This window comes from Varroa destructor, unplaced genomic scaffold, assembly GCF_002443255.2.
Source record: "Varroa destructor unplaced genomic scaffold, Vdes_3.0 BEIS01000006.1, whole genome shotgun sequence".
NCBI classification, from domain to species: Eukaryota; Metazoa; Arthropoda; class Arachnida; order Mesostigmata; family Varroidae; genus Varroa; species Varroa destructor.
The window spans coordinates 29,418,608-29,444,373 of record NW_019211459.1 but is presented as its reverse complement, the minus strand read 5'-3'; the positions used below and the strand labels follow the sequence as shown (position 1 = coordinate 29,444,373).

The following is a 25,766-nucleotide window of genomic DNA, read 5'->3' as shown; positions in this document are numbered from 1 at the left end:
AAAACAGATTACAGGAAATCAATATTGGTGAGACGCTTAACTAGCTTCTTTATACACACAATTTCATTGATAAATAATTCTATGAGACAAATACCAATTCCATTAGGTATGTAACCTAAAAATCCGATTAACAAGGTGTTAAATATTTTGCCAACAGAGTAACATTTTTTTTGTTTTTTCCTACATCCAGTGTCTTATATCATCTTGCTTGATGCATCCACAAGCTTCACTTTTTGCAGGAGCTTGCGGAAATTCTTTAGTAATACCCTTAATGTGCATATGTTATAATGCTACCTTGTATATATAAATGAGCATATCCGTAGAGTGACTGCTTATCTTCACATTCGAATATCAGTTGTGTATAAATGCACTAAAAATAGTAACCCCTGCCGGCCGCGAAGACCTTTATATATTTGTTGTTTTTCATCTTATACGTGCTCCCAATAACTTAATGGTTTTATTTTTTAAGTTTTACCTTTTTAGCCCACATTCTTCCCTAAATCATTAATGGTATGTTGCGGGTAATTCACCGAAAAATTGTGATTCGTAGCTTTCCTTAATTAAGAACATACATTGAAGTTGTTTGGCGTAATAAGTTTGCAACACTGACCCTACATATAGACATTAAAAAAGAACAATCACACTTTTCACGACAGGAGCCTGTAGCCACCCATCAACTATCTACGTATACAAATTTTCAACAAAGTTTACTAATGTATCGTCAATTGAAGGTTCTATATATATATATATATTGCGCAGATTCCTAATAGCATTGACTTCCATCATACTTGTTATCAAGGGTCTAACAAATGCTTTTTTATAATGGAAAGTCGAGTTTTTGAGCTCTTTCATAATATCTATGGCTATAAAATGAACAAAATCAGAAAATGTTGGCTCAGTATTTAGATATATGCATATTCCTCATGTTTCTGTGTTTCTAGTATTACATCCGGTGCCTACGTTTGGATTTGAATCTAGACAACAACCCCTCATGCCTACCTGAAGTATGTTTATCTTCATACCTAATAGTTCCGTAGCGTAGGTTTGTGTCTATCGTCATACACTAACGCACAACGTTTCAGTGAAGCCGTTCAAAATGACTTGAATGAAGCATATACTAAAATTTGTTACTGAGGTTATTTTTGAAATAAGGTATGTATCATATAGACTTCCTTGAAAGTTCTTGAGCTTTATGTTTACTGTATATTTTCACCTGATCTCTAGTTCACTGAGTTTGGGAGCATGATGAGCAAAAATGGAAATATTTTGCCGTTGTTGGCCTATTTAACAGAACACCTTTATGTAATTTTGATACCTATATAATACGTATTCACACGTATACCTACTTTTTTCACCATACGATCATAACACAGTGAACGCTTCTTTTTTACGAAATATGGAATCACTTCCCGTATGATGGTAAACATTGATCAGTTTTTATATGCAGTTTCTTCAGCTATTCCAAAACTAATACAAATAACGCAAATCGGAAATGGCAAAAATGTCGTTTTCATGCTGTTGTCTTTATATATAATGTAGCTTGGGATATCTAGCCATTATTTGCCAGGAGGTTTACATTTTCTGGAACCCTTCATACTTATCGATTGAGCATAACAGCTGTAAAAACAACAATTTAAGAAAGTAACCTAAATAAGACTTGAATTTTTAATTTTTCATGCAATCATAGTCTTTCAAAGCCAACAATAAAAAGTACTTTTATTAATAATAATGTAATGTAATTACAGTTATTAAAACTAAAAAAAAAGTCGTACTAATTGAATTCTTTAAAAGTATCTAATCGCAAGTCAGCTAATTCTAAGTAAGCCAAACGATTCTAGCGTTATGCTTCCGGGGATTCATATTTTATTAAAATTAAACGCTCTGGAAGATAAGTAAGCCTATGCGTAAACTCGTATGATCTCAACATCAAAATGACGTTTTAAATGCCCTTGTATTAAATGGAATGAAGCAAATTGTTTTGACTCTTTATCCATCGTTCATCTAGACGGAGCGAACTGTAAGCTAGACGACGAGATATTATTATAAGTGCGATTCAAAAACTTTTGGCAAGTCTATATTTGTTCAAAACTAATAGCACCCTTGAGTCGCATAGAAAATAAATTATAATTTTGCAAGGTGTCGCGCCAGTCCCGTTGGTGTAATATAGTGTAAAAGGAAATATATATTGAAGTAAAGACCGAGCTAGATATGTCATATACGAGAGTGAAACTTAATATAAATGTTCTTCGATTTCCATAGCTATTCTTTTTATGGTCGCGATCATAGCTAATCTTAGAACACCTTAGGGTATCAACTCCCTAATAAGAGACCTTTTAAAAAGAAGAGTAAAAGTTATGAACACACACTCGGAAAACACAGTCAGTGACTGAAGTCTAAAAGTATTCCTATTTTCGGCTGATATAGCGTTAATTCGCTTCGTAAAACAGATTGCTTAAAAAATTGATGTTTTTGGCTACATAAATGTTCAACACTGCCGAATTTAACAAGTCGTAGAACTTCAATATGTGCTCTCTCGGGAGATATTCCGGAAGATTCAGTCAAAAAGGCAAGATTCGATTCAAACGTTTTTAGAATAGCCTAAATTTGGGACCTATTAAATGCAGAAAGTGGATCAAATACCCACACGTGGTACACTCGCATTGTTAAAGAAAACTGTAACTTTCGAACCACAAACAGAAAGCGAAATTTCCAATATGCAAAGAAGTTAATCAGAATAATAATTCCGATAGATAATAGACGAGGAACTTCTTTTGCACTTGCACCCAAATAGTGTTTCATCGGATTATAGAGGCAAACCTTCTAAATAGGATAAAAGTTCAAAATCCACTAAAAGTTTTACCACTTCCATGTATGTTTTCATCCTTCGGCAAAAAATTAATTTGTCGCTTTGGCTATGGAAGAAAAGCACGTAGAATAGAAAAAAAAATCGGAAAGTTCATCCGGTCTTTTTCAAAAAATGAACGAAAAAACTAAATGACTTTCTGACCGATCGAATCCCTTCAGTAGATATATCCGCGGAGATTACTTGTGAATTAGTAGTATGCAGTTAAAGGCACCCTGGATAATTGATAATAATATCGATTATATTTAATGTTTACTATAGCCTATTGTCTTTTCCCGCGGGAATGAGCGATATGAGCGCTGTATACCGATGCACATGCACTGAATTTAAGTAACACAAACATTTCCCATCAAAGAAAGTATTTCTTTCTTTAAGTAGGTCACTTAACGACGTTTAATGTTATTGTATCCCAACAATGCCAGAGGGCCACATGTGAAGGTCGCAACGCTATGAGGCTGAACGCTTCTACCTTACGGTATTATAAGAGTAGTCAAAGGACTTAAAGGCTGGAAGTTAGAAGGCAGTTTAGGTCAAGCACCAAAAACAAAATTTTTAGTTTAGTCAGTTTCCGAACTCGAACAATTCGTCCAAATCGGTCGAAAATTTCAGGTCTACAAATCAGCCATTAATTTACAGCAGCGAAAATGGCTTTCTTCGAAAAGCGGACAGGATCAGCTGCAAGTTTTACCTCTTGAGCACCAGCACAAGCATTCTTAATTCAGGTCCAATCAAGATCATAAATAAGATATTGATTATCCAGAATGCATAAGTCGCTGTTTTTGGAGAATGTTTTTGAATATTTGAAACAGAGAGAAAGAATTTTGCCAAGTGTAGTGGCAATTTTCGCTGCTGTTATTGTTACTCACACAACTATTTCGACTGACGTTTCTGATAAAGTAAGACTTACGGTATAAGTACATGCTATAAAGCTAAAAATTTAAGTATAATTCAAAGGCTTTGCAAATAGCTTGTCGTCGATTATAATTTGAACTTACTAAGAGAGGTTTCTAGGAAAACTAGAACTTACGAGGAAGACTAAATTTTACGGTTATCAAATAGGTGGAAACGAAAAAGGGACACTTTATTTTAAGGATATTCAGCCTGAGTTTTTATCGAAATTTGCTGTTCTTATCTAAATTGTCTATATGCACAAATTTGAACTGTACTTTACAGATGACCATACATGTGAAACATTGTTCATGGAATCAGAAACGTTTAGAAGCAAAAATAAAAATGTAATACTTACACGTCACCACATGACATCTTCTTCCCCAGACGCGCTGTGGTTTTTGCGACAAGTTTCATGCGTCCCGCTACAGATGCAACGGAAGCGCCTCCGCTTGCTGAATGTGGATGTTGTTGCAGATGTTGTTGTATACACTTCTCTTCTTTTTGTAGTTCCGATTCACGTTCACGATCTTTTAACTTCTCAAATTTTTTGCGCACTGCTAATAAATCTTTTTCCAATTTAGCAAGTACCTTTACCACTGGTTTAGTCTCCCTAATTTTTTCCAAACCCTGGGCGGTAACCTGGAAGAATATATAAAGAGCAAGAATTAACTGATTTTTTTAAGAGCACGAAACTACTGTGTGTATAGAGAAAGTAAGCGCGAACTCAGCACGAAATAGAACAATTGGATTTAGGTTAGCTGGATCCTTAAACACAAAACGCTTAGCCTTATAAACAGATTACATTAATTTTAACTATATAAGTGTTGTATAAATTGCATTTAGATAAACGATTTTTAACGCAGGCCGGTCCTTATCAATGACATCCATATGGAACTGTTGCTTGCTTGCTTTTATCGTTAATGCTACTAGTCTCGATGTCCCGCGTTGTTTCTAGTGTGAGACACGTGTGATTTTTATCTTAAGTGAACTTGATCTAAATAAGATGTAAACAGATTTGTAGCCATGGCCCGGAGCAGTGCTTTGACATCGCCATTTAAACAAAGAATATCCATTATATTATAAAGTGTTTTCGCATGGAGCGAAGTATTGGCGACATAATAAGCCTCTTCTGTTGCCCTAAATCGATATTCTACGGCATTGCAAGCGAAGAAACAGCTGCAGAAGAAGCAACTACTAGTTCCGGCACAGCTGAATAAAAGATCAACAACAGGGGAAACTCTAGAGTTGGTCGGAGCCGTTGTGGAATTTATTTGAGTCAGCTTGTAAGTAGGAAGTATGGCTAGCATATCACGGACTATCAGCAAAAAAATGTATTTACGTGTTCTACAAACTGGATAGTTGACGTACGTCTTCCAGCAAAATAGTTCTACACTATTACTAGCTAGTTGATACAGCATCGCCTGTTCGAAAATATGCTGTGAAATAAACGCATATGATTTGTGAATGGCTTACATTTGAATTAACATTGTCAGGCGCGAGCCCAACAAGTCTCGGCTCTACCACGTTTCCGAGGGCACAATTTTTAACTTAGAATTCTCCTGTTCCACTTCTGATTTGTTAATTAGCCACTTGTGAACTTGAGCTTTGCACATGAATCTCTTTTGTTTATCATATCTCACTAATATTTTCCTTAAAAAACATAGATAAAGTTTCGTAGAAAGTTACAAAGAATGAAGCAGCATAATCCACCTGACTCGACTCAAGAAGCGAACCGGACGCTGAAGAAACACCTGCTTCGACCGCCACGTCATTTGAAAGACTCGTTGTTGCCTGCTGCTGTGGCTGAGAGCTTCCCATCGTGTCTTGTCGGAACAAAATCTAAGAACGGGAAAGCGGTAAGTTAGGTACGACACAGCATTTGTTCTTATAAAACCCAATAGAATCCCACACATGTGCTTAACTTGTGAAAAGTAAGAAAATTATGAACGAAATTCTACATAAGGCACAAGAACGGGAAAAATCTTGCTTTCGTCACAATTCCTAAAGTGATAGCGTGCACTGTATACCTTTCAAATAGTAGTTTTTTCTATATCTCTAAAACAAGATATATAGTTAGTTATCCTAGTTTCGCGCAATCGTAGAAAGCTGCTAGACAATTACTGAAAGTTTTGCGCGTCGTAGCATAACAGAGAGATTTCCCGAACATAATTATAATAACAATCATTTGCCTGTCCTAGTGGGACAAAATTTGTAGTTGTTGTTAGCGTTTTCGAGATCTCAGTACTAACTTTGTTTTTTCTTTATTCAAAATGTCCAGTTCTGCATTCAATATGCGTCCTAATTTTGAGCAAAAGATGCTTTCTTTACTTTTCGTTACAGTTTGTTGGTATTTTTCGGATTATCTGAGGTTCTTTGACATTCTGAGCTTTTGTTAGACCAATTCAACCTTCTTTAGAGCAGTTCTTTGCGCATTTCAAAGGCAGTTATCGTAAAATAAACCAAATGACTATTATTAGTAGACTGGCAATGGAGGATTGTTTCGCAGTATCCATCATACACTGAAGCTAAAATTTACGTAGCGCTAGAGATTCGAGCCCTTCTGTAATGTAGTTTGGATATGTTAGCGGCTTTTAGTGTGGCATTTAACTTTCAGCTTAAGCATATGATGATACTAGTAAGTTAACTTAGAACAACAGAGTTGGTACAACAACCCAGAGATTATACCTAAAAAATGTAGAATATTTTTATATATTCGCTCTTTATATATTTTTGCATTGTCTAAATTTGAAAAATGTAAAAAACGTTCTCTGCTAATGTTTCGTGTCCATATGCCAGTAATTTAAGCACAAAACTTAGCAAAAAGGCAACTTAAACTGATAGCAGTTGGATGCGAACTACGATAGTTTATCAATCGGTAGCGGTCAAAATACCTTTGGAGCAAATAGAACGAACTTCAGGTTACAAAGTGAATTGCCTTAAGAAAAACAACATTTTTTTTTCGAGTCAACGTATCTATCGAATAGGATCAAGATGTCCATATCTCGGTAAAAGAAAGATCTAACTTCACCAAAAGATAATATTTGGTCGAAAAGTGTTTATTTTTCTTCCCATTTCAAAACAAATCGGAAAAACCGTATATGCCAACGTGTGACGTACATCTGTCAGTATAAAGGGTTGACAGTCGATTAAAAAATATCCTGTTTCGAAACCCTTTTAGTCCAAAATGGAAACGGACGAAATAATGCACGAAGTTTCGCCTCTCTTCAAGGCCAAATTGTAGGGAGCTGTGCTGAAATTGACGAGATTTGGTTTCAGCCCTGTAATTGCTCTGTTACCTGGGGAGAAGGGTGCTTGGTTGGTGACTGGCAAGTTGTTCCATTGGCCGACTCATTAACTACGTTACGTTCAGCTAGGTTAGTTGCTGTAGGTATAGCGGTTGGGCCATCGCGAGATATGGAATGTATAGCTCCTGGTCCATGCGCACTATATTCTACACTTGAAGCAGGTGAGTGATCCCGTGCACCCTCTAACGACACCTGCAACGATGAAAAACAGCAGCGATGGCATTACTTTTTTTTTATTTATAGCCCCCTATTCTATTCAGTGAAGAAACAAACAGATATTCTGCGTCATATGAGATAAATTACACTCTAGACACTAACACTCGATTCCAATTCGACGTTTGTTCATATCATGGCCAATTTAGGTTCAATATTTACATTGGGTCTACTTTGATAATTCTAAAATATTCAACAGATCCTATAATTAACAAAACGAGGCTCGTGTTGATAATTGTAGGGCCATCCAATTTGCAGACTGCTAAACTTTTTCGCCGTAATCAAATGCTCGGATTTATAGATAGGAAATTAACTAAGAAACTAGACACCATAAACTGAAATAAAAAATTCTAAAAATTTCTACTTAGACAATTATGATTATGCAGCAACTCGAGTCTTTTATTTTCGATATTGTTAGATATCAGTGAATGAACTACAAGCTGTATATCGACTTAACATTGCGTAGGTACCGTAAGTTAGTTGAAAAACAACTAAGCTAAGTTACCCAACTGGTTTCAAATATTTAGACCGATTAATGGGACGGCAGCTTCCACGGCGTGTTAGATTCAAGACTGAAACAATGTTGTGTTTGTTGAAAGGACAGAAAAAATACTAACGTGGAAGACTTGAAAACAGTTCGATTCTTCAAAAATTTGTTAAAGATTCTTTAAGAAAACGTTTTAACTTAAGCCCCTTTTGAAATTGTAGCACTCGATAGGCTAAACCTATCCTACTCCGATTAATCGGAAGCATTTAAGCCTCAAAACATCTCTGTTTACCTCTAAGGATCGTATTAGAAGATTTTTAATCTAATTATAGGCATCCGGCGCCTCTTTTACCAAACTTAGGCAGACACCTCATAAATTCGTTTTCTGGAATTACTATGTTTCTACAAGACACAAGTAGGAACTCGCCTGCATCGTGTGGTGCGATCGTTCCGGTAGGATGCTATTATTACTCCCCGGTCTTGCCAAAAAATCGGAAGTGTCGGCGGTCAATTTTTGCTCCGTCGTGGAACTATCTTCCGCAGGTTCATCGTCATCTCCTCCAGTGAGTGCCAACAGTTGGGTGGCATGCTTCTCTATCCGCGACTGATATCGGATGGGGTTAGCCAGGGCATCTGCGAGCTCGGAAAGCCCATCCGGTACGTAATCTGTAATTGTGATATATGGCCGTCACCACTCATAGTTATACGTAATCCCTACATTGATGATATAGATTTTTCCAATATAATGGTAACAGTACAAAAACTCATTTATTTAAGCATAATTGAGGTTATATTTAAGTTATTTATAGATTGTTTATATAAAATACTTAGGAGTTAAACTAAACATTTGATTTACTTGCTTTTTTACGCAGTTGGTAAAACAAGCTGCCAAATTAAGGATAGCAGTAGCGTGTATGATATACGTAGCACAGAGCTTTGGCATATACGACTAAATATAGTATGGTATTGTGCAAAATGCCCTATGTTAACAGTACAAATATGGAAAGTATGAAAAAATTATATACCGTAAGCTTACTGCACAGAAATGACCGAGTAGTATCTTAGGCAAGTTCTTAAGGATAACTCTGGGCTGGCTAAAGCAGTACATACATTAGAGTATTATAAGAGAGCTTATTCTGGGGATAAAATAACGTGAGAATTTATTTACTCTTAAATGAGCAGTGCGGCCGGGAGAAGAGGTGACTAAATGAATTAGAGAAACTGGACAAGAGGCAGAACGCAAATAAGAAGTGGTATAATAGCTATGTAAAAAATTTCAATATATGTATAATCATAGTTTTACTAAAAGCCAATTGTAAAGCAAAAAATACAAGCGAATGAACGCTCTACAAGCCAACTTATACATGATCCGCAACATTCTTGCGAATGGTACTCAGAACTGAGCTTTTTTATTGAATTCGTATGCTTGGCTTACAGTCACCACCATTGTCCGCTGCAGACGTTTCACAACAGTGTTATGTAAACGTGTATCGAAGTATTTAATAGTTGATCCCGTTGGTCAAAGCTCTTTTCTTGCTTAATCAGACTCAACAGATGCTATATTGTTGTATCGCGTAGCGGCTTCATCTTATACACCTATTTTTTTTTCATACCGGCTTGAAGTGTGAAATTTCACACGAATCTTTTAACAGGTAAACAACTACAAAGTATGAAATTATAGATACGGAGGGAGCCATAATCGAAAACATGTGCTTTGGAAGAGCTCTCAGTGTTTTTAAGATAAACTTCTAGAGGTCACAGAGCGTACCGTAGATAACGCCAGTGCATCCCCCAGCATTATGCGCTACCTTTGAAACAAACTCCCAATTTGTCTCATTTCAATCGATTGCACTACAAGTGTCTTTAGAGCTTAGTAAAAATAAAAGTAACAGAACTTATTTTTATTTCTAAGTAGTTTTTTAATATTTTTATTTTATTACTTCAAAACACATAAGCCTATTAAAGTTAGATATGAGCGGTTGCAAAAACATCCGTTGTTAAGCAGATCTGAATAACTGGCAGATATGCAAATACGAAAAAAATATAAATCTAAAAAATCTAAAAATATAATCTACATAAACACGCACATATCCAGTGGGCAATACCTCTAACTGTAATGTGGACGAAGAGCGTAGGCAGCGTCAAGGGCTGCCCCGCCTCGTTCCTTAGAGAGATGTGCCGGTAGCCCGGGCGTAACCCCACCACGGGCAGCACGCGGTGACCAAGAAAACGGCCATTTTCTTCACACACCTGAACGCGAATCACAGCCAGATCCGGCAGAACTACCTGAAATGATGAACAATTTCAGCGGCTACTTGTTAATTACATATGATACAAAAAGTCAAATATCACTAAAACTACCTATATACCCGAACGACATAGCTACTGCTTGTTTTGGCTAGAAAATGGGCATTTCGTAATTCTAGATAATGTTATAAGTGGTTGTAGACGAGGAAATAGCTGATGTGTCACCGAATGTGTTATTTTAGGCTATCTGCTGAGCGAGTGCAGCATGACTATTTTTAGGGTTGCAATGTTGAATCACACAAAAAATCAATAAAGAAGTCAATGATAATGGGTAAAGTTTTTTTTTTTTTAATTTCCCTAGCATAGATAACAGGAGTACAGCTAAGACGATAGATAACTGTATCGCCTACGATATTGGCTCAGAGATTACTGTTTACTGAGGTTATATAGTAGACGGTCTTTTTAAAGATGGCCTTTTAGATGCCGTTTCTCACTAAACCACAATTTTACTCCATTCAACTGGCCATCTGGATGAGCAGATGTTCGCGGACCATTGCCTTGCGATTCTGGGTGGCCAATTTAGCTTAACCATAATCGAAATTTTCGCTTGATCCTTCAGGTCGGCAATTAACATAAAGGATTTTCGAATAAACCAATTCACAGGTGAGCCTTGTCTAGAGCGATGCAGGAACGCGGATTTGCAGGACATAACAAGGACTTGCTACCTACACTTGTTTCTAGAAAATTTAGCCTTGAGTATTTTAAATCCGCCTTAAACTAATGAAAACCTCTTTACCCTTACTACAGCGTCGTAAGGGGACGGACAAGATATGCATACTACGTGAGAAAAAAACCCCCAGGTTAATGTGAGAAATTAAAAACCATACTTCGACGCGCAACTCCTTAATGACCTTATCTAGTAATTTTTTAAACCACCATCATTTCTTCGATAGTTGGAATGGAACGCTGAGTGTAATCATAATGACAAAGTTTTTTGTGTGTCTGAAAATCACGCAATGGGTCGAGGTATCGTATCGGTTTTAAATAATCAAAGTAATTATATAAACTTCCGAAAGCCAATAGTAATACCGTCTATTGATCAAACTTTTACACACTCTGTGAGCTCTTTTCTACTTACGCGCTTTTATCTATTCAAATATGTGTCAAAGAGTACGGTATGGCTTAAAGCTACATACAGTTAAGAAAACTAGCTCCTCCTATAATAAAAATTGCCAAATATCATTCGTTATTGTACTCGTAAAGCTTGCTGAGCTTTACAATGATGACATTTTAGACTATAATAATTCTGTCGCTACGGATTTCCGAGCAGCGTAACAGTATTTTCAGATGTACCATTGTCGAATTCGAGCGAATGTCCGTCACGATTTCTGATAATTTGCTGCCGAGCTCAATCAGGTTATGACAAAGCAGTAAATTGTTGTCTCTGAACGCATTGTTCTATAGAAATTTAGTGTATCGGCTCAAAGCACAATCGCAATTAGGTAGAGCTGTATTATGACTTGTGATATAGTTAAGGTCCTGCATTGCTGCGATATATCCAATATTGCGAAGTTCGATTAGTCAATGCCTCTGTCCAGATCTTGGGTGGGACATGGAGTAATATTTGAAGCCAATACTTTTAGTTTATCTGCACGCTTTTGCAGTATAGTGACAGACCAATGAGGCAATTACTGCAACTATGAAGCTATTATAAGACAGTACAAGTTCTACTTTGCCCAACCCAATTAACCCCAATTAACAAAGCCACAAACAGTTAATACGATCGATTGGGAAGCTTTACAGTAGATTATTACATTGGACAAGAATGGCGATACGTAAGAAAATTACATCGTGGATTGCGCAGTCGCATTTGCAGCTGAATAACATTAAATTGTCAAAAGAGTTGTGAAAGATTAAGTTAAATCTATGGTCTGAAACCTTTTTGCAACTCGGAACGGGTGTGCTCGTCTAGCTGCTATGAGCTACTGCGCTTAACTCTCCAATACTTGAAGGCAATAAGTAGTGTGTGAATCAATTTTCTGAGGGTTAATAAAAAACAAAAAAAAATCGACAACGACATACCTTTTTGAAAATAAATGGCTCCTCATTGTACACGGGGTTGATACCGTTTGCCGGAACTGTTCGCGTTCGGAATCTCCGTCTAACTGTGTCTGCGGGTAGGCCGTACATGTCTACTTCAACATACGTACCTACTCGTTTTTCAGTTAGGAATTGCCCTGGATATATAAGTCAACGGAACATACAATGTTATAAATAGGTAAACGCTTGAAAGCAGACTGAGATTCACTCATGTAAATCTTACTGACTTTTGAAATGTAACCAGTAGCCTCTAGGAGTTTTTGGAGACCGCACTTCTCAAGGAATTAAAGTACTTTTTGTGCACATAAATAAATAAATCAATTTATCTTTCGTGTATACCCAAACTGCAAAAAAAGGGTGCCTTTCTTGGTCAAGGATCTACATTTGCTTGCAGAACTTTTTAGCAACAACCAGTGTTGGCGACCTTAATACCCCCGAGCAAATCGTGTACCGCCAATCTTAATTCTTGTTTGGACTTTGATGACAACGTCATCTGTATTTATTCGTCTGTTATTAGGAAATGCTGCAAAATATAATACCTTTATAGTTAAATTTTTTCATCAACCTATGTAAATATTGTTGTCTGAAAGCATCTGTGCTGCCATATAATTTGTACGTGTAGCTTTGTTGTATTTTTTGTTCTCATTATGTAGATAATAGACGTAAAACAATGTGAACAAAAATCGTTTATAAATCCCTGATGGAAGAGACTTCAGTAGAACATTAGTAAAGCAAGATGTGTATGTAATTCTAAGCTAAGATAGGTTGAGACCCATAAAGTGCATATTGTATAGTCCATGAACCCCGGTTTCCAAAAGTTAGTGTAGTAGTTTGTTCATGTAACGGATCTTTAATCCACTATTTTTTGAGTACTTGAGAACTGTTTGGTTTCGTTTGTCTGATTCGTTCGTTGTACCCAATTAATAAGCAATAAAGCGTAGAATGCGTTACACATAGTTTGAAGGTGTTTTTTCAGTTTTTCGTAAAGGATCTCAAACAACCGAGATCACACACCGTTGCTGGAGTTTGTGTTATATTAGAATGTTAAGCATGAAGGCATATTTCTGCAAATGGTTCTGTGTGATTCAGTATTTCATGTATACTTGAAGTATACTAGTTAAATTGGATGTTCGTCTGGAAGAACTTGGTCTCCTTTTGAAGATGGTTTACCGGATATAACTCTAATGGAGACGGTTCCCGCAATGATGCCGTCTACGGTGGACTCAGCGAAGGGGTCGAATCGACGGTCCTGCCTTCTCATAAAATCGGGCTTGAGCAGGAAGCCGGACCTTGCGTTTACTTCAAAAATGCCCAAATTTAGCTGCATCCCTAGGTCCAACGTTTGGAAATTAAGCGCCACGAGTTGGCAGCCGGCGTTCCAGAACACCTTACAAAGATGAAATTAAAAAGGAATACCAAATGAGACCTATTCAATAGGTGCGTTTACGAAGAAATATCGAATCCATAAACACATATTACCTTAATATTGAATGTTAGTATTAATTTACATATAGTTATGTAATAATTATTTTTAAAGCGAAAACGAATATTACTTCATAAGGCACAAGTTTCATTTGTCGAGAAGCCAACAACACGTCTAGAAAAATCTATTTTACGTTAAAATATCTAAAAAGCTTGCCCGTCTGCCTCGAAAATGAAGTGGCTATTGTGAGTCGTTACCTTGGTAACGGTTGAGAATTTCAATAGGGTATAAGATTAACAGTAGCAAGCTAATGGGTTAATCCTGTACGGCATAAGCGACCTGGTAAATAGAACAACGAGCGACTAGAAGATGGGACAGCAGAATAGCTTAAACCCAATTATGGCACCCCTGTTATGTATAAACTGACATAATATAATCTAGTTGGCACAAGAGGGTAATGGAATAAGTGTACAACAGTAACGAATGATTTAACCAATGCAGTCGGTTACTAGAAAATAGGTTAATGAGGGACCTAATGGGGCGGGAAGATAATTGCAGTAAAATAACAGAAATTACTTCCAACCGGTTAGTGAGAGCGATGCAGCAGTATAATAGAACAGCTTAGCCGATCAATTTTAGATTCAACCTTAGAGGAAGCAGATTTGAACTTACAGAATTGATTGTCTAAGGTTAGGTAGCGTCCAGTGTATATGCATAGCGCATAGCATACGCAAAAATTGGATGAGTATTTAGGGCTACTCTCTCGCTAGCTAATGGTCTATGGGGCGGATTATTACCACCAACTAATAGGTACCGACGTTCTGTGGGTCTAGGGGTCGTTCATTAGGTCCCATGAACATTGGAGTGTGGTAAAAAGTAATGTTACAGAAAGGTAAAAGAATCCCTGTATGATTTTTTCCTTGCAAAGCGGTAGCAATGCATCTTTGTTGTAACAGTGTAATGTTGCACTTCGTAGGTTTAGCTCTAAATAGAGACATCTTGATTCAATAAAGATCAATAAATTTTGAATTTAAATGTTGAATGAGGTCGACAAACATATCTCAATAGGTACGCGTCCCCACAAGTAATGATATTTCCTGCTTTTAAAATAGCGTTCGGTTTATCTCATACGATGCCAGGTAAAGTTTTTTTTTTTTTTTACTAGCATTACGTAAAACCTTCTCATAGTATACGCAGCTACAAGTTGAGCGTGATCGTATTTCTTCTAGAACTCTACATGGGATCCGTTTACCGGCTGTTGCTCTTCAAATAAAGTTGAAGATACACAGGGAATAATAAGACGTTAGATAGGAGGTTAACATTCATTGTCTTTTATCCTCTGCATGACGAACATACCTGCGGCATATAGTTGCTAGAGGACACCCGTGTGCCACTAGGGTATATCCTACTGAGTTGTCGTTTGTTGTAGTTTACAAATTCAACAGGATGCTCTTTTAACAGGTTGGTCGCTTGCGTTTCAACAAACGATGAGATCTCATAAGAGCGATCACGCCTTTCAGCGTACTCGAACGAATGGAACCTTCAAAGGAAATGACAATAGCATGAAATTATGTTGAGTTGCGTTCACGCGTTTATCGTTGTCATGTACGTTAATGTATCACCATACTTCTAAACGAATGTTTAGAGTTTCAGGCCCGGCATTGCCGCTCAGCGTTGCTCCGTAAACACAACAGGATGAATCATCTATCATCAAAATACATTATATAAAGTAAGTTACCGTAACTACAATATGCAAACATGCATTCTACAGTTGGCATCTATAAATCGACCAGAAATTAAAAGTCCATTAAACTTCCAACTCCAACTGGTAAGAAAGCCAGTGTCGAATTCATCAACTGCAAATGGATTTTGCTGTTCACTTGTTATCATTAGCTAAGTTTACTTAATGATGCTAGCCAAAGGCTCCATAGAGACGGAAACCAAGTTAACAACACATCGTTTATCTCTTTGTACATCACGACGAAGATCATTTCGGGATGTCGCTAAGCTTAAAACCTATGTAGCCTTGTTTTAGTTATTCACGGAAGCCATTCGTCCAAGTAGCTGGCACTACTTGGACGAATAATATTCTACTGAAATAGTCGCACATACATTATTGTACTCAAGGAACGTTTGATTTTTTTCTAAAACGGATCTCAGCCTATCGTAATATATGCTGTAGCTTCAACGTATCTTGTTAAGTAAATGCAATAAAAAAGTAGCGATAAATTCTTACGCCCATGTAGTCATCCTGTATAACACAAATATATTATACATCTAACAATTGTATGTAAAGTAACGATTTGTTTAAGCAGCTTTTTTCAACCTACTTACCTTTTTTCAACCTAAATACTTTCTCAAGATTTTGTTTCACGAGCTCTGCAAAGGGAGGTTTACAACTACATAGTTTTACATAAACGATCTCGAACGTATTCGAAGTTCATATCATAAAATTACGCCTGTTTCCTAAGGGGGTTCCATTGTTTTTATCGTGTAAGTTTTAAGCTAGTCTGGTTCACATTTAGACCATAAGCCACCACGATCTACGCTAAAAAAAAAAAGCTTTACTCTAATAGCCAATTCGCGCACAGCTTTTTTTTTTCTTACTTCTGGGAGGTGTCTGATGAATGTACAGAGTGAAAAGAGCAGCTCAGATCATTGTGTTTTTACAGAAAGCTTATTGTTTGGTCCTAATTTGATTTGGATTTTTTTTAATTGAGATTCCTAATTTTACTTTTTAAGAACTTCATAATTAGTGTGGTACAGTTTCTCTCAATTTTATCAAAATACTCCTATGAAAAAGACAAAAGTCTTTCTGAGCTCTATGAATAATTTACAAGTTCTTTGATTAAGTTGGTATATTTAGTGTAAATAGTTCAGAGTCCTAGTGGTAGAACCAGCTTGCTAAATATGAAGAAGACTCGTTGCGTGGCGTCACAGGCCAACGTAAAAATGTCATGACCTTTTTAAGGTGCTCGTTTGGGATTACATCCTTTTTCTAATGTATTGGTATTCGGTTGTCATCAGGTGGTTTAGAAGTGTTTATCGAATTTGTCAACTAATATTGAAACAAACTTTTTTAATCATTGTTGGTCTACGACGCCGCGGCAGATGTCGTGTGATCGATTGTTACTTTATGAAGTTCCCATATTGTCTTGGGAACAAAATTGTTTGCTGCAATAATCTGCCCATCGAATCGTACAGGGATTTTGTGAGATTAGGGTTAAATTAATTGTAAATTAACGTACATTTATCTTTATCTTAGAAATTCAATGAATTACCCATTATAATAATATCCAGACATTTCTAGCTAGTTTACACTTTTGGCAGCTTTTAGTATACGACAGCCGTCACCCTGCAGTTGAAAAAATGAAAAAGCTAGCACATACTTTCAGCTGCTCACTGAATCTTTGCGCCATCGAAAGGGTGGTGGGTAGCGCAATTCGGTTAGCTTGTTATCTTTATTCTTTTATCTTTTTTTTTACAAAATTCTTCTATTCTAACAAGAGTTGTATATAATCAGGAGATAAAATCCTTTAGTTTAACCCATGCGATCGACAAGTAATCATTACTTCATCAGTACGCATTCATCATAGGAGTTAAGGCCAAAATACGGCAGCTTTGAAAGCCTTTGAGTGCCATGTTGATAACGTAAAGCTTAAATTTGCATTTCAGGTTCAAAATTTAAGTGTAGGAATAGAAATCATAATGACGATTTCGAAATCAAACAAGCTGTGCGGAGCATAATAGCTCGAAACAACATTGCTAAGAGCGACAACGAGGTACGAATTTCTAAAATAGGTCGTAGTAGTAAAAAGGCTTACAGCTGATTCGAGTCCTTCGCCAAACTTGAACTAACAGGCGGAGTGATTGTGATATGTAATAAACAAAATGAAAATTAATGCATTAATAATGACCTTTTGGACGGATGCGATAGGGCTAGCTAAAGATATATCAATTATCGGGTTTTTTTCTCAACACACTGGCCGATCCTATTCCTTCGAATTCTGTATTGTTGCTAGTACAAAACATTTTAGAAGACACATACATAGGTTTTGATTTTTGAGGTAAATTGTTTCGTCCATAGAGTTGCCCTTTTCATGAAACTGACTGCACCGTTCGAGAAGTGCTGGTGTTTTTTGTTATTGCTTCCTTTGTATCGTAATAAACCAGTCACCAAAAAAGCAGATAGCAGAGAGAGAAGGCTCTTTCTCCAAGTTTTTTGCGCTTAAATGATAGAAAACAAGCCAATTTAGAAAAAAAGACTCCTTTAATGAGTCATATCGCCATTTCTTTCTCGCTATGATAGTGGGTTGCGTAGTTAAGTGTCCTTATTTCTGTCCTAATGACAATCCAGAGTTTATAAGAATAATACTAAGCATTGTTCACAATCGAACCGAAAAATTACCAGAGACGCTTCTGTTTGATTTTCATAAAAAAAAATAATAAATTTCCATCCAGGTTGATATATAGAGGTTGCGGCAGTGACAGAGTACTCAAGACCCATGAGGCACTGAAATGGCACTGCCGGCAACTCTATAGTGGAGTTCATATTTAGCACCGTATTATTTTTTATTTAATACCTGACGGGTTGACAATAATTGACGAGGGCAGACATTTCGGCTACGGCCTCGCTTTCGCTGGCGGCGGTTCCTTCGACATTCGAAGAATCAGTAACAGCTGTGAATGCCCCCGATTCTTCTTCTTCCGAGTCTGTTCCTTCTGACCCGTCGGATTCTGTAAATCGAAGTGGACCCCGGTGACGAACAAATAAGACATGCAGAGCCTGTTGTTACTAATGATTTTGAAATATTTGTTCACCTTACACGTAATAACTTTATATATTTTGTAAATAAAGATGTCCTTGAATCTGATATCTGTATATCATTTCCATGTATTCCTTACTCCGAAAATTAACGAAATTAAGAAATGCGACAAATGTTCTTGCTCAGATTTCTCGGCGATCTATTCCGAGGCTCTTTATTTAAAGTCTTCGCAGAATCAGAAAATGCTTAAAATTAAACTTTAGAATCTCATAATTTACGTTACAAATACAATGTTTTATACACTCGACTAACAGGGTACATAATTTTTCGAAATAAAAAAAATTTACGAAATGAATGGGCTACTTGCGAAGCTTGAAGAGCTTTGTAAAAACAGACGAAGCAAATAACAATAATACAATGACAAGCCGATTAACCGTAGCTCAAAATAAGATTTCTTCTTCCACAAAAAAGGTGATTCATTTACTTTCTTCTATTAAACTACGTAAATGAAAAAATTTTCTTCACTTGTATACTAAACTTTGACTAAACAACATAAAGTTTAATTTCAGTTTGCTATATGAAACTATTTTTTTTTTTGTCCTCACAGACAAACTTGCGCCTTACTGGGGAACAGTACTTTGCCACCGTTATTAAACGACTTCTGAAAAGTCTAAGAAAAAGCCCTACGCACCTACGTAAAAAATGCTAGGTAAAAATAGGTATCTAAATACCCTTCAATAGGGTTGGTATCGCATTTCGAAATTTAGCGGTTATATTTTGAAAATGCACATATCGCATAGATTCAAAGAAAATTTTAGGCGCTTTAATAAGGTTCCATACATATTCGCTGCAAACACCAAAACCAAGAATTAATGGCCGCTTTGTTCTCCTAAGCACTTCCGAAGCACGAGATATATGACCGCGCCCAAATGTTTCTCTCAAATAGGATCTTCGCTTCTCATGCACACATATGTCAAAAACGATCTCTAGTTGGTCTACTACCCTAGGTTATTATATCTGAAAATGAATTTCCCATTTTTAGCCTCGTCCTAAAAACCTAAACTAGTAAGAGTGGCGTCATAAAACAGTAGGCTTTTATTAAAGGTGAAACGGCTAGAAAATAAGTTTTAGTAGAAAACTGTGTCGAAATCGCGGATTAACCACAAAAATTACAAGTTCGTTCAAATTCAGACAAAGACAAATTTAGAGCAGTCATTCACACTACAGTTTGATCTCAGCCAAAAGGCCGGGAAGTGATCTAAGCTAAAATTGTCCAGTAATTCAACCTGGAATAATTTGGTCAATATAAAAAAATTATATATATAAAATAATATTTCCAGATGGTAAAAACTTCAGCTACAAGTTTATTTTTCGAGCTCACATGATTCGTGGGATAACTTGTTTACCGTTTCTTTGCATAAAAAGTACCCCTCAATGCATTACAGAGGCTATGTTATAACATCGTCTAGTACGGCGTACCTGCATAGGAGACGCTGTTTTCATCTGTGTTGATTTGCTGTAGTATACTGGGACCAACCGTTGGGTTTAGGTCGTCAAGCTGACCCTGGCCGGCGGTTTGGGTGGGCGAAGTTGAAGAGGGTTGCGTCAAGGATGATTGGGGACTGTCTTGAGATGGAGGGAAGCCTTGTGGCTGTTGCTGGGTTCCGCCTGAGATTCCCGCAGGCCTATGGCCTGGCGTCATGGCCGCTGATGCCGGCAAACTAGACCCCGGGATAGGCTTGTGTGCTGTCAATGTTCCGTGTCAAGAACGCATCAGAGATTAGTAAATACGTTGATACAATAAAACAACGGCTAACGTAGGTATATTATTTATCCTTAGTTGTTTAAGACAATACTTACGTCTCGGATGGTGCTTCTTCTTATTTTTGATAATGATCTTACGCAGGAGCTGGTTGGGGGAAGGTAGTGGAGTACCGCTCTTCAGGGGGTGACTTGATAAGGGATCCGTGAGCAACATGTCCCCGAAGATCTTGGTGCAATATTGCGCCATTTTAGCCTGTTGTTTAGGCCTGAAGATAAAACAAAATATACAAACTGTTAGAGTACACAATGGAATTGTCTTCAAAATAGAGCTTATTTTCAACATATTTTGGAACGATTGAAAAAAGTCTATGCATTCAGACAAATAGAATACCAGTCCGCATAGTTATTTAGTCTTATCTAGTAAATTGTTCGAGATAATTCCTAGATATCTTCTTTATGTAACACATTACCTTTCGGTTGAGTTATAACGTAAAGCCTTATTGCACTTATTTAGGTTTTCTTTAACTAGCTTATATAAAGGCATTTTGCCATCATAAAGGCTACATTAGCAACTTATTGTAGAAAGTGCTGCCACATTTCTAATTTCCTTGTTCTTTCCCTTTTATATTCATTCCGTAAAGCACATGCGATCGCTAAAATTTAAATTACAATTAATAACAACGTATTCACAGCACCGCAATTCGATTACCTTGAGCCAGCAAAGGTTGTAAAGAGGTGTCCATAAAGAACTATTGTCGCAAATTAAAACACTAGGATGCTGACGTCGATTGCACACCGTTGTGTTGAGAAGTAGGAAAAATTTTGCCGAATTGAATAAGTATTAAGTGTGCGTAAATGCAGTATAGTTTGGCATAGCACACAATGGTACCAGAAAGGCTGTCTTGAGCTGTTAGAGTCAGAATTTCGGACTAGACGGAGACGCCTTGAAGGCTTACTGTAGGTTACATCAACAAAAAAATGAAGGAAAAAAAATTTCTAATTTTACTACTGTTCAACACTGCTTCACAACAATCCTATAAATCACCAAGATGTGTAAAAGCATAATACCCTCAGTACAAGGGCGAGGGAGTTCCCAGCGAGGAAGGAGATGTGGAATTTTTGTTTATCAAAGGAAGAACTATCGAATGCAGCTACGGTTAAACAGAGGCCAAAAATACCGAATTCAATTCAGTCCTCGAGGACGGTTATAACTTTGAAAGAGTCATGGGAAGCAAAGGTTTCTAGAATTTCCCTAATTTAAACATGCCTTCAAAATTATTTCAGAATTTTCGACTTCAAGAAGTTTTTTGTGCAGCCTTGGGAGAAGAACGTCCCTAGATTCCCACTGGATTGAGCTACGATAGCCACAAGCTGTCTTCCTTTGGAACAAAGGAATCTGTTTTCATGTTGGTGGTTACCACCTTATTAAATGTGATCTTATTTTACTGAAAACACTGGCCTTATAATCAGTTCTATGATTGTTAATATGTACTCAGATCATTAAAACTTTTTTATTCAATGTAGGTACTTTTAATGAAAATAGACAACCGAAAAATATCGTTTGGCTTCAATTTTTGACTGTAATTCTCCATAATATACAAATTAGCAGTTAGAATGAATACTGTGGAACACCACGTCAGATAAGGGTCGCAATACTAAGTATTTTTTACTTTTAGTACGTGGCGTTTAATTTTATAGATTGCGTCAATATTTGCCGTTACGCAGAACTTTTGGTTGTTGGTTTCCACATTCATGTTATAGCAAACCTAGTCTTGAGTACACATGGACAAAAAAAAGAGTTAACAGAGCAAAGTGTTAAAAAATTATAAATAATCTGAGCTAACCTATATACTACACAGTTTCTTTGAATCACCTGATTTGTAGTTGTTTTTTTATGTCAGAAAACGATCAATAGGTAAGAATTAGTATTTTTTTTACATTACACTTAGACCAAGTATAAAAATATTGAGCTATTCTTTTAATATCAAAATGATGCAATATTACGTGTATGCCGTTTTGCTTCATAAAGTGGCCACAATATGGCCTCTGCAGCATATTTTTAAGTTTGAGAGGGACTTGTGTGCATTTCTCATAGACCTAAATAAAACCTGTAGCATTTTGCGGCTGACAACCATCAAGTCTATTTTGATATACTCTATAGGAAGGATCCATGGGCCATTGGGAACTTACATTCGCAATGCAATTCTAAGAACTACAAAAAGTATGTTTTCATATTTTTACATCAGCCTGAGAGTATCATCATTAAAATAGTATTTCTACATATGATATAGCACCCCATTTTGCGCTATAGCACCCGGCTGACACGTGATTAGTTCTATTGGGATAAAATTTTGTGAAATGTTTATATTATGCACAATTCACGTACGCAGCAAAATCTAAAAAATGCGAAGCCCTCCTCTCTCTCTCTCTCTCTCTCTCTCTCTCTCTATATATATATATATATATATATATATATATATATAAAGCAAAATTCATGACTATGTTTTACAAAAGGTACCCCCATATGATTGTCAATCCTGAAAAATGTTATAAAGGGCTCTGCTATGAGTGCCATGTACCAATCACAACTTTAGGCGCGCAAAACGAAGTGGGTGCATAACATCAGCCGGTCGGTAGTAAGAAAATCGGTAGCATCGAGTCGGTGACCATCAGTTCTAAGAAAGCTTCAAACCGCTAACTTTAAAAGTCTGTAACATTCCAGCCTCTTACATTGCAAGCATATCAAAGTACCTAGTTACTTACAACAAAGCCTGTATAGTAACTTAATCAACATTTTTCGCCAAGTCAATGGCATTCACATAATATCTATAATTAAAAACTGCAGATCGCAAGTGTCATGCGACTGCTTGGGCGATGTCCAAGCTTAGGTTAATTAAGAAACATAGCAAAAAAGAGAAAATAAAACCAGTTTTTTTTATTATTTGTTTTAATTTCGGATAGATGGGTTACTGACACGTATTTAGTACACAGCCTGTAGAAGAATTTAATAAAACATTGCAAAAAAAGTGGCTAACACCATGAATCACAGCCTTTTTTTTAAATGTCTGCGATTTTCGATTGTCTGTGGCACCGTTTGCATTGCACTTATGTTGTGCTTGTATGGTGTGTGCAATTCTTGCAGTAAGACTTATGCCAATGGTAGAGGTTAGTTGTAAGCTACTTACGAACAATGGTTTTCGAAGGAAAGAATGACCGGGTACTGTGAGGTCTTGAAAGCGGAGTCTGCGATCGCTTCAATCACTTCCTTCAAAAGAATCTCAGTCACCACAGTATAGCCGTGAGTAATAATTGGCTCCTCGTCGCTGTTTCGACCGTTCCAGCAGTCCAGCTCGATGCATCGGCAGCCCGAAAGCAGACACTATTTAAGTATAAATGCAATGGCAAAAGTACATACGAAGCTGGATAATTTCTCCAAATTATTCTCTCTCTCTCTCTCTCTCTCTCTATATATATATATATATATATATATAACGTACCAAAACGGTAATATATGTCTTACACGAATCGGTTTACGATATCTGGGCGTTCAGAGTAAAGTATAGAGCCGGTTGCGAGGTAAATGTCGACCTCTTTGATTGAGTGCTATGAACAAGAGTTCACGCCTTATACGAGGAGCTTTTGGCGAATTTTACACAAACATTTAAAATTTCGATACTTATGTCCGTTCGTGCACGCAAAGCTTAAAAGGCCATTTCGTTTAATTGTGTTCCAACTCAAAACAAACACAGTTCAATTTGCTTTTCTGCATTTTTAAGTGAAAACAGGTTCACAGAAGCAGTGAATATATGGAGCGATGGCCAGGTCTGGAAAATGCAAAATTACTTTTCATAAGAATTCATAAGGGTCACCAAATAATAACAATCGTGTACTTTTTTAAACAATTTACTAAATGAATTTTTAATTCATTATTTTACTGCATGTAACTATCACTCATTTCGGTAACTTTTTCAATTCCTCCTTGAAACCGCGCGCAAGTTTTCGTCCCTTAATCTCCGCGCTAACATACCATACCTATATTGTCTTTTGCTCTTGTCACGACTCTCTCAATTCAACGTTTCGTCTTTTTGATAGACATTGACATTGACATTGACATCACTTTCATTGAACATAAAACTTATAAAATGGATACCGGCGTAAACTTTAAACAGCCTTTGGGCTTGTGGGAAAGCCAGTAGTCATTTCTCCGATTTATTTTTGCATTGGTAGCAAGGATGAAAAGAGCCAAAGATGACCAATTGATTCATCTCTTAGGAGCGGGTGACAAAGCTCAAGTTTATTCGCTTAGCCGTCTTCAGAGAACGTACAACAAAATTTCATCCTATACAACGTGTGTCTGATGTCCCTATAGACCCATAACCTGGTGGTGATACTCCCGCTGGGTTCCAAAATAACCGTGAAACGCCAAATCGAAGATGTTATTATTTTAGTGATATATATATGCAGTCAGGGGTTCAGAAAAGCATAAGGTCAGTAAGATTCTTTTCATGTCAAGAAAACCTTTGAGATGGAGAAAGCATTTGTAATTAACTGTCTGCAGCATGATGCAAGGCTAGACAGGTGTTTACATCATTTTTTTACAAGTACTAGAATTACTTTAATTTGTGCCTTGGCCTAGAGAAAGCGCTAATCTTATTCCAGAGGTGTACTACTCCAGAGGTGCACCGCAAAATATATCTTAGTTTTTAACCTTAACCCGGCTCTGTTTATGGCTTTCAGCATCATTGCGAGATGCTCTAAATGGCTGTCGAAGTCACACAACGAGATCATGAGGTCATCAAAGTACACCATGGTCCTTTGATATTTCATGGCACCTGGCCTTTATCCTGCGAGCTGATGAATTCGCTAAGCTAAACCGCACGCGGATCAACTGATAAAAACCTCCGGAAGTGTAAAAAACGGTGCTTCCCTTACTACTGAAGCCTGTACTGATTTTCCAATAGCCGCTCAGCAGAAAGTGCGATGAAGAAAAGAGCCTTGCAGAGCGTGCCAAGGCAATCCTAGGGAGCGGTAAGCCGTCACCTTTTATTGCACCTTTGAGGTGCCTGTACCCGAAATAAAACCTTAAGATTACCCCCTTTTTCCTTAATTGGACCACCGGACAAAAAAAAATTACTTGATAATTCAAAGGTATCATTTGCCAGGATCATTTTAGTCTCCTTTTCAAGAATCTTTCATGGCGCAAAGTCACTCTACTTAAATGGGAGTCAATGGGATCATAATCGCCTTCGGGAACAGTGTGAAACAAAAAATCATTCCAGACACATTAAACTATCTGCTATATATAAGCAAAATATGACCTTTGGCTTAGGCCCCTAATCCTCCCGGGGAGGGGTCGGTAATGCGCATCTCGTTCTCAAAGCGATAATTCGGGCTTTGGGTTGCAAACGCTAGAGATAAATACGAGTCTTTGCACGTGTCTGAGGCGTATCCCTGCATTGACGCAAATTAATTAATACTGTAAATTTCGAGAGCAGATTGTTCCATTTTTAATTAAGCATTACTCGTCGCACAATGTGTAAAGCGTGACGTAGAGCTTGGCTGACGAATGTAGACAGCGATCTTTCTAAAAAGCAATAAAAAAGCCTTTTTTTTTGTCATTGCAGTGAGATATAGCATAGAACATGGAGGTGCGGCGTAATCTTCCATCAAACTAAACTAGAAAATTTCTGTTTCCAAAATGGTCGGA

At 37.0% G+C, this 25,766-nt stretch overlaps 1 protein-coding gene across 6 annotated transcripts in view; it reads right to left on the bottom strand.

Annotated features, from left to right (window-relative positions):
* Positions 1-25,766, bottom strand: part of Plc21C (Phospholipase C at 21C) — an 88,187-nt gene that overhangs the window by 10,051 nt on the left and 52,370 nt on the right. For 5 of the 6 annotated variants that reach the window (XM_086992001.1, XM_086992002.1, XM_086992004.1 and 2 more), the window contains 12 exons: positions 23,245-23,438; positions 20,156-20,325; positions 19,775-20,041; positions 18,113-18,266; positions 14,886-15,069; positions 13,277-13,493; positions 12,089-12,243; positions 9,865-10,045; positions 8,187-8,425; positions 7,051-7,251; positions 5,441-5,593; positions 4,110-4,393 (listed from right to left, as the gene is read on the bottom strand). In XM_086992001.1, the coding sequence (XP_086848127.1) occupies positions 4,110-4,393; positions 5,441-5,593; positions 7,051-7,251; positions 8,187-8,425; positions 9,865-10,045; positions 12,089-12,243; positions 13,277-13,493; positions 14,886-15,069; positions 18,113-18,266; positions 19,775-20,041; positions 20,156-20,325; positions 23,245-23,438 (2,399 nt within the window). The remainder of the gene's footprint in view (positions 1-4,109; positions 4,394-5,440; positions 5,594-7,050; positions 7,252-8,186; positions 8,426-9,864; positions 10,046-12,088; positions 12,244-13,276; positions 13,494-14,885; positions 15,070-18,112; positions 18,267-19,774; positions 20,042-20,155; positions 20,326-23,244; positions 23,439-25,766) is intronic. The other variant, XM_086992006.1, reaches the window with a different exon arrangement.